General features: G+C 38.4%; 1 protein-coding gene across 1 annotated transcript; it reads left to right on the forward strand.

The window, feature by feature from the left end:
- The first annotated feature begins 613 nt into the window (after positions 1–613).
- On the forward strand, positions 614–8,656 carry LOC125314602 (protein ENHANCED DOWNY MILDEW 2-like). Its single transcript, XM_048277334.1, is given in 17 exon segments — positions 614–673; positions 1,607–1,743; positions 3,652–3,748; positions 3,849–3,947; positions 4,629–4,876; positions 4,959–5,045; positions 5,137–5,617; positions 5,619–5,683; positions 5,798–5,945; positions 6,013–6,114; positions 6,333–6,425; positions 6,671–6,712; positions 7,001–7,111; positions 7,689–7,760; positions 7,840–7,958; positions 8,062–8,125; positions 8,210–8,656. Coding segments are annotated over 17 exon segments (2,361 nt in total). The 3' UTR covers positions 8,546–8,656.
- The last annotated feature ends 784 nt before the right edge of the window (positions 8,657–9,440 follow it).

A 9,440-nucleotide genomic window follows, 5' to 3' on the forward strand; every position in this document is an offset into this window, starting at 1 on the left:
TGTTCCGTTTGGTCTTGTTTCGGGGTCGGGTCTACCCGACCCGTTGACACCCCTAACGAGACAATAGCACCAAAACAACCGAAAGACTGTCTCGAGAATAAACTGGACCTTAAAATACTGGTATCACTAAAAGAAAAACTATAATTTCAGTCCAAGTACTTCTGGTGTTGTTCATTTTGGTCCATGTACTTTCACTCTCCCCATTTTAATCCTTAAAACAAGTACCTTGAGACAATTTTCATCCCTGCATATGAACCAAAACAGTACGTAGGGATGCCATCGGAGGGACAAAAATAGTAGTGGAGATACTCATTTAGGGTCTAAAATGGGAACATGACCAAACAAACAATGGCATAAAGTATTGGAACCAAAAGTATTATTACTCCAATCATGTAATTTATAGAAATTAATGGACCAAAAAACAATACAAAATTTATCTTCTTGTGGATATTTTTTGAGGTCAAATTGCCATTGTTCATTTAGGTGTTCATTATACAATTTAATGGACCGACAAGCAAATATATCAGGAAAAAGTCTATCTTGTTGTTGACTATTTTTGGGTCAGATTGCCATTGTTCATTTGGATGTTCATTAATTGTCGGAATTATAATTCATGCGGGTTCTAAGCAAACTAATGAAAGAGAAGCCCTGGGAGAGGAGTAAATCCGGCAAGGTTAGGTCCTGCTTTTTCCTTGGCAAGAGGACATCAGAAGTGCCAAAATTTAAACTTGCATACGGTGCTCGTTTTATCGCCAAAACTTTTTATTCGGATCACTTAAGTGCCAATTCCGATCTGTTTGGGCGGAAACTTGATATGACATTTTTTTATTAATATTTGAAGTCGACATAGCTTGCTAGATGTCCAGTCGATAACAAAAAAAGCTAAAAATTTTAAAAAAATATGCCTTCCTTTTAGAAAAGGTGGAGAACCAGGCGGCGAGGGTTGTGCATTTAAATAATATTTGTATTTTAAAAACATTTAGTTTTTAGCTTATTATCATATTTAAAATTATTTTTTTAGTTTTTTTAGCGTATTTGTAACTTTAGAATTCCATGATGATTGAATTTTAACAAAGTATGCCACGTCATATTAAAAACTTAATTATAAATGCTACATAATTAATTTGGCTGAATTTCTCCGATTTGGCGGTTAAGGGTCTGTTTGGTAACAATTTTATTCCTAACAATAATTTTTGAGTAGAAATGATTTTTTTCTAATTCTGTTTCCGAAAATAGTATATTTTTTTTTCCTTCTTGTTTCTATTTCAAATTTATTTTTTCGCCATTGACCTGTTTTCGAGAATAGAAAATTAACTGACATTACCAAATAAATTTCTATTCTTTTTTGTTCCGAAAAAAAAAAAAAACATGAATCAGTGAAAGATAAGCATTACCAAGCACGCTCTAAGTGACCGAATTTTCTCCGATTTGGCACTTAAGTGAGCCGGCGAGAATTTTAGTACTAAAGTGAGCAACATACACGAATCTTGATATTTCTGGTGTCCTTTTGCACTTTTACCTTTATCTTATTATCTTTTCTCCTTAATTTTTGTGCCATTTTCCATTTATCTGTTTCTCTGAGGAAGGTCTTCTTTGGATCTTTTAGAATGTTGCCAAGCCTAGTTCTATTATGGATGATCTTGAAGATGTTGGGATGGAAGATGTTGAAGATGGGACCACCGAGGAGGATGATTGTTTTGAACACATTTGTGCACTATGTGACGATGGTGGTAACATTTTACCGTACGTGATATGTATATTTTTTGGTGTGTTAATTTCCAAAAATTTAGGGATTAGAATGCTTTTGGTTCCAATTCTTTAGGGCATTGCTTATTCTGGCCCTTGTTCTCATTTTAGTCCCTGAATGAGTGTTTAGCTGCTATTTTCGCCTCCCTGATGGAATTCCAATTAACTGTTTTGGTTCCTATAGAAGGGGCGAAAATGGTCTTAAAGTACTCGTCTGAGGACTACAATGGGAAAGTGAAATTACATGGACCGAACTAAAGAACGTCCAAAATACTCGGACCAAAACTATAGTTTTTCTTTTAGTCATCCAGCCTTCTGGTCTACCCCTGAGACAGTTCTGGTCTACCCCTGAGACAGTCTTTCGAATGTTTTGGTTCTATTATATTGTTTCAGTTCCTATGAGAGACACGCTCTCTCTCACTATGAGTGTGTTCCTTATAGGGGCAATGGTAACTGGGAACCAACCATACGTGTAATAGTCCAATTCCATATTCAACTTGATTTAACAACTCTGACACCATTGGATTTGAAACTGGTCAATCTGGTTTTGACCAAGCTTGGCTTTCAGAAGTTGGTCACCCTTGTTGAGGGAGAGAGCCGTACCCGCTCCCTCTACAACAGGCACATATACTTTTGCCATTTTGTAAGAGTGCTCCTTTGTGTCTATGTGCCATCTATCGTATATATTTTATACCTCTCAGCTAAAATTAATGTGCCAAAGATCTTCAAGCTTGGAAATCGAACCAGAGACTCCTATGTGAATCACCACGCGTGATGTCAAAAAGGGCTGCATTTAGTCAGTTGTTTATGCATAAATATTCTTTAAAATGCAAGTTCACCAGCTAAGTTAAAATTCCAAAGCTCCGGAAGCTTGGAAATTGAACTAGGGACTCCTATGTGAACCATTGCATGCGATGACAAATGGGCTGCATTTAGCAATTGGTTATGTATAACTATTCTTTGAAAATGCAGATTCACTAGCTAAGTGCTCCCTTAATACGGTCTTACTCCTGTCTGGTTTTAAAAACATTAGCGTCTATGGCAATTTAAAAAAATTTGCCTTGTCAGACACCGGCACGTGCCCGACATGGCTGGACACTGCTGGACGCTCCCGGACAAGGGGTCAACACGTGTCCGGGATCGGACACGGGGTCAATTGAAGGGACATGCGAGTCCATCGCGTGTCCAGGGATAAATGAGTCATAACACCTAAATTTTTGACCTAATTTCTGTTCTCTCTCACGTCGTCTCCTCTCCCGATTGCGTTCTCGCTCCTCTCGCGACTCGCTTCTCTTCTCTCTTCTCACGACTTGCCTCCTCTTGACCAATTTTTTTTTCCTCCAAGTTCCATGGATTATTGAAATGAAATGTAGTTGAATTCTTTACATGACATTTTTTGATCGCAAGATATGGTTTTGCTTTGCCTATACATGATATATTTTGTGAGACCTTTCTAAGGAGGAGATTAATAATAGTTTCAGCATCATGATGTTATTATTGTTGAAATCATAAAAATAATAATTTATTGTGTATATATAAAAATGTACATATAATATACAACGTGTCCCAGCGTATCGGAATTCCCTATTTTTTGAGAATTCAAGTGTCGGCGTGTCAAAAAGTCCAACTTGGTCTACCATCTACTAGCTCTGATGAAAACTCCCTTCTCTGACTCTGATCTTCCCCATAGATTATATGCCCCAATAGGCTTTAGACAATAAAATTTTTGGAAGTGCAAGAGTGTGAATTTTCATGTTGTATGTAGGATGAAATGTTCTTTTTACTTTTAGTGTAGTTTCTACTCTTTTAGAGAGGTTTTATGGATGTTCTTACTGTACCTGTTACTTTAGTTTGGTATGCAATTTTTTAGTTAAATTCATATCTGACAGTTTGTTAGCAATACAGTTGTGTCGGAAAATGTATGAGGTCATTTCATGCTACTAAAGAAGATGGTGAAGACTCTCGTTGCAATTCTCTTGGATTTTCACGGTCGGAAGTTGATGTAGGATGATGCTTCATTTTTATTTCTTTTGTTTTGTCTTTAGAAGTTAGTTCTCTTTTTGATTTGGCTTCTAATTATACTTTTGTCGTGATGTTGACAGGCAATGCCACCTTTTGAGTGTGAAAATTGTAGACACAACCTGCACCAGTGCTTTGCATGTGGGATGTTGGGCTTCTCTGACAAGTCTTTTGATGCTGATGTATGAGGCAGTAGGGAAAGAGCAATTGTCTCACTTCATATGTTACTGTTTAATCTGATTTTCATGGTGAAGGCGTTAAATTCTACTTAAGTTTTTTCTTGCTATGAAAAATTATACTAAATTTTTTTAAGGTTGCACAAGATACGGTATATGTATTTTTCTATTTTCGGTTCAGGTGGAAACACTTACTGTTTGTGCTTGTCCACAGTATCAAGTTACCTAGTGAAAGTCAGCCATGGCTGTGCCCCAGACCATACATTTTGGCATGGTCTGAGCTAATCCCATGAAGCAAGTCCAGCAGCAGTTATTCTGAACTGGTGAAGTCTTTCAAAACATGTTCTAATCAAACCCTCTTTTTTTATGGGAGAAAAAGAATTTCAATATTTTAAAGACAGAATATAAGGTTGGGTCATTTAGCTCAGAACTTGCCTGATCTATCCCTTGAACATATTCTTGACTTGTGACTGAGATAAGCTCACTCATTCCTCCTCCTTTTTGCTTGCAAATTTAACACCAAAAATACAATGATCATTGAGTTTTTTAGGTTTGATGTGGATTCATTGGGCCCGTTACTTGACTTAAGGTTTCTAGAATTCTATTTGAGTGCTGTGATATGTCAGTTGTGGTTGTTCTATAGCTTAGTTGTATGGATATGTTTTTCTCACACTAATTCCCTGATAGGTCTTCCAATGTGTTTCTGCTACTTGCGGCCTCTTCTACCATCCCCTCTGTGTAGCAAATTTGGTCCATCGCAGAGATGAAGTTGCTGCAGAACAACTTAAGCTGAGGATTGTTGCAGGAGAAAGTTTCACGTGCCCTGCACACAAATGCTGTGTTTGCAGTCAAATAGAAAACAAGGAGGAACGTGATCTGCAATTTGCTGTATGCAGACGATGCCCCAAGTCTTACCACAGAAAATGCTTGCCAAAGTATGTTCTACCGAACTTTTAGATTGTTATTTCTTTAATCCTGTTGTAATTGATCTGTGATGTTTCATATGCTTGTGTCAAGGGAAATTATTTTCAAAGGTTCAGATGCAGATGCAATACCAAGGGCATGGGAGGGATTACTACCCAATCGCATATTAATTTATTGTTTGTGAGTACTACTTCAGTAACAAAGCTTCTTCAGCCTTTAACTCTTAATCGTTTTGCATCATCTGTTAAAGAGCTGACTTTAACTTTGCCAGAAAGCATGATATTGTTGAAGAGATTGAGACTCCAGTTCGAAACCACATAATATTTCCTACTATTCGAGCAAATAGGGCCGCTATTGGAGCGAAAAGGAAAAGACTAGTGTTGGAATCACTCTCTACCGGAGGGAGATGTTTAAGGATTAAACCTGTTGCTTCAGAGGACTGCTTGAAAAGAGCTTCAGAAGAACAGTCGATTGGAAAGGATAAATCTATTTTCACAAAGAAAGAACGTGAAAAATACAAAAAAGTGAAAGTATCATTTGGACAAGATATAGCCAAGAAATTCAAAGCGACAGATTGGTCCAAGAAATTTTACAAGCATACTGCCAAGCCTAGGTCTTTTGAGGCCAGCACATCTTCAACCCTGAGGGAGCACACTTTTCAGGATGAAAGGTTATATGCCTTCATGACAAAGGAATCTGGGAAAACAAAACCAGGAAAACAAGTTGTACCAGATATTGGAGAGAGAAGAGCCAGTGAAGCCTGCTTCCAAGAAGTCAGATGACTCGCTTCCTGCGCTAGATGCCGACACAGAGAGGAGGTGATTTGTTCTCATCAGTTATCTTAGTAGGTATTTTATGATCAGCAAATGCGCGTCTGTAGGATTTATTCCATTCTATTTGATTCTTCAACTATATTTTCCCACAATAAGCAGGCTTTTGAATCTAATGAAAGAGGGCGAATCATCAATAACTATGGGAGATGTTAGGAGAAAGCAGAAAGTGCCATCTACTCATGCACAATATCTTAAGTCAACTGTTGATAAGGCAATTACTGTAGGGAAATTGGCGCGTTCAGTTCAGGTACATACTTATGCAACTAACTCAATGCGTAAATAAGGATGCTTTAATTGAAAAATTGCATGTGCAGGCTGTTCGAACAGCTTTGTGGAGGCTAGAGGAAGGAGACCGGAATGAAGATGCAAAAGCTGTCTGTGACCCAAATGTTCTAACCCAGATATTTAAATGGAAGGTTCAGCACCTTCACATTCTATTTTCTAGGATATTTTCAATTTGAGATGTGGTCTTTCTCTCTCTCTCTCTCTCTCTCATGTGTGGTGTAATATACCCTGCTGCGTGATCGAACTATACTTTATGGCTGCACTCAGACTGTAGATTGAATGTTTTACATCATGTCGCAATTTTTTTGCTGATGAACAATCTCTCATATTCAGATTTGATTGGCTGCAGGACAAGCTTAGAGTATATCTTGCACCATTCCTATATGGTAATCGCTACACTTCCTTTGGCCGGCATTTTACGAAAGTGGATAAGCTTCAAGAGGTGAATGTTCTATGAATCTGAAGCGTTTCTATCATTTAGTTGTCAATTTTTGTTGGTTTTATGTGCAGATATAGTGCTTCGCTTGCTATTTTGGCAAATTGTTGCACACCAGAATGAAATATATAAGTAATGATAAATAAATTGATTTCGACCTTCTGTGATGGAAATTTAAAGATTTGTGTCTTGTATTTCTCTCTGATTATATGGGTGAAGTGCTAATTTTAATGATACATCCTTGGGCGCAGATTGTTGACAAGCTCCATTGGTATGTTCAGGATGGTGACATGGTAAGAAATGTAATGCTTAGTAGTTTGTTTCCACTCTTGATGCTTGAGAATTTTAAATGTAGAAGATCATGCTGATCTGTATGTGACTGGCTATAAGATTGGTGAGGCTCCTTCTGATGGCATTGAAATTCTGAATTGCTTTGCTTGACCTTATATTTCTTCAAATGAATCTGACAATCATGGATACCCTTGTGTGAATATTTCATCTTTCACCAGTCTTTGCCATAGAAAAGAAATCTGTTTGTACAACGTTTGTTACTCATCCAACTCAAAAAATTGTGTCAACAGATTGTCGACTTCTGTTGTGGGGCTAATGATTTTAGCTGCTTAATGGCAAAGAAGCTTGAAGAGACCGGAAAGAAGTGCTCTTACAAAAATTATGATATTATTCCACCAAAGGTAATCTGCTTGTGCTACCTCGTTTTTCTAAGTTTTATGTGTGAAGAATCTTTTAGTTGTCTTTGCAGACAGTTCTGCAGCATGGCTATTACTTTTTTTTTGTATGTGAATTTTTTAAAGTTATGGTTTTCTTGTTACTGTTGCTAGTAAGCTCGTGTCTAGTGGTTGTTCACTTGCTTCACTGGCAGGAGGTAGAGGGACGTAGAGCATTTCTTTGTTCCTGTTCCAGGGTAGTAAAGAGAAAATTCCTTAGATTGTGGAATGAAGTTAAATGCAGTTTGCCGGTGGTTTAGAGAATAGGTTTATTTTTTCATGTTCCTAATTTGTTTTTTGCATTTGTTAGAGGTTCTTCTTGATGCCTATAAGTTGAAATAGGGAGTCTCTGTAAGGCTTTAGCATTTGCGTTGAGCAATTCAGTTTTCAATGAATGCCATGAAGAAGAATAATTGGTCGGCTTAGCTTTTGCTGGTAAGGCTGGTGTTGCTATAATCTCTGTGAAATGTGCTTGGTAATTGAACCTGGACTTGCCTTCACGTAAGCGTGGTTTTATATAGTTTCTCCTCCTTTTTGATTGCAGAATAACTTCAAGTTTGAACAAAGGGACTGGATGACGGTCCAACTAAAAGAACTACCTTTGGGGTCGAAATTGGTAAGAGGCAGAGCTTTGCTTTACCTTTCCATGCGTTATTGAATGTTTTATCATTCTATTATGTTGCTTCCTGGAGTAGATCATGGGGCTAAATCCTCCTTTCGGAGTTAGAGCAGCTTTGGCGAACAAGTTCATTGATAAAGCTCTTGAATTCAAACCGAAGCTCCTTGTTCTAATTGTTCCATCAGAATCTGCAAGGTAACTACTTTACTTTGAGCCCTCTTTTTTTTTTTTTGGTAAGATGCATTTGAGCCCTCTTTTCCCCCTTTGCAAAATACTAAAATCTAGTGGTGCCTTCCAGATTAGACGAGAAAAAGTTTCAGTATGATCTGGTGTGGGAAGACAACCGATCCTTGTCTGGAAAGGTGAAATCGGACTCCCTGTTCATCCTTCTGATCTGATCATATCTATGCATCCGATAGATTTAACAATGGCCTCTTCGTTTTCAGTCATTTTATTTGCCAGGGTCTGTTGATGTAAAGGACGAACAGATGGAACAGTGGAACAATAGGCCACCGTTGCTGTATGTATGGAGCCGTCGAGATTGGACTGCAAAACACGTGAACATAGCCCAAAAGCAGGGTCACTTGCCGGCAGAGATGACCGGATCGCTTGATCTTCATTCTCTGAAAGATGACCGGAGCCTTTGCATTGGTACCTCATCGCTTGCAGGTGATACCTCAATGCCAATGGGTAGGCCTGAGGAAACCAAAGACAGAGTCCATGCCAAATGGTATAGGAGTAACTTTCAAAGGAAAACAACTCATTCAAAAGGCCGATGGTAGCAGAACACTCAGAAGAGAAATTGATAAGAAGGATCTACCCAATTCGACGAATGGGGAGTATTAGTTCAAGGATCGGTCCTCTTAGGGGGAAAAGGCATGTGGTGGAGGAACACTTGCTTCCTGTCGCGATCTAAATTTCGTTGAATTCAGGCTAATGGATTACTAAGTTAATTAATCTAGCTCGAGCTCTCCCGAGCACATGCAAAATCGCAACTTAGGTTTGATATTTAATATGTAAATGATTTAACTTGGAATTCCGGGGGCATGGAATTAAGGCGTCAGGGAAAACCTATGCACCCGCCAACATCACCTTCGGAAAAAATTTACTTCGAGGTGGGCAAATAAAAACTTTAGGAAGAGAAAAAAATTTCTGGACAAAATATAGCTACAAAACCTTCACGAGAAATACTAAATATATTTTCTATCGACCAAATCACACCTTACATACCAGTTAAGTTTCCACATACATAGATCACTTAAACAAAAAGAAAGAAACGAAAAGAAATGTACTAGTAATTGTATTCGGATTCTACGTCTGCAAAAATAAGTTCATCAAAGTTCTAGCATGGTACCACAACCTTTCTTGTGTGGCGTGCTTTAGCGTGCGCGCGTTCCGCCTCAGTCAGATCAGTCACTCTCTTGAACAACCATTGCGAGCTCGGTAGCATGATGCATTCAGATTCTACATTGGCAAAAATAAGTTCATCGAAGTTCTAGCATGGTACCACAACCTTTTTTGTGCGGCGTGCTTTAGCGTGTTTACGTTCTGCCTCGGCCAGATCTGTTACTCTCTCGAACAACCACTGCGAGCTCGGTAGCTTGATGCATCTACGCTCCGCATGGATTTGCCAAAGGGACCGAATGTTTCTCCTCTTCATCCACATATGCTCGAAAG

The sequence above is a fragment of the Rhodamnia argentea genome, chromosome 1, assembly GCF_020921035.1.
Source record: "Rhodamnia argentea isolate NSW1041297 chromosome 1, ASM2092103v1, whole genome shotgun sequence".
NCBI lineage: Eukaryota > Viridiplantae > Streptophyta > Magnoliopsida > Myrtales > Myrtaceae > Rhodamnia > Rhodamnia argentea.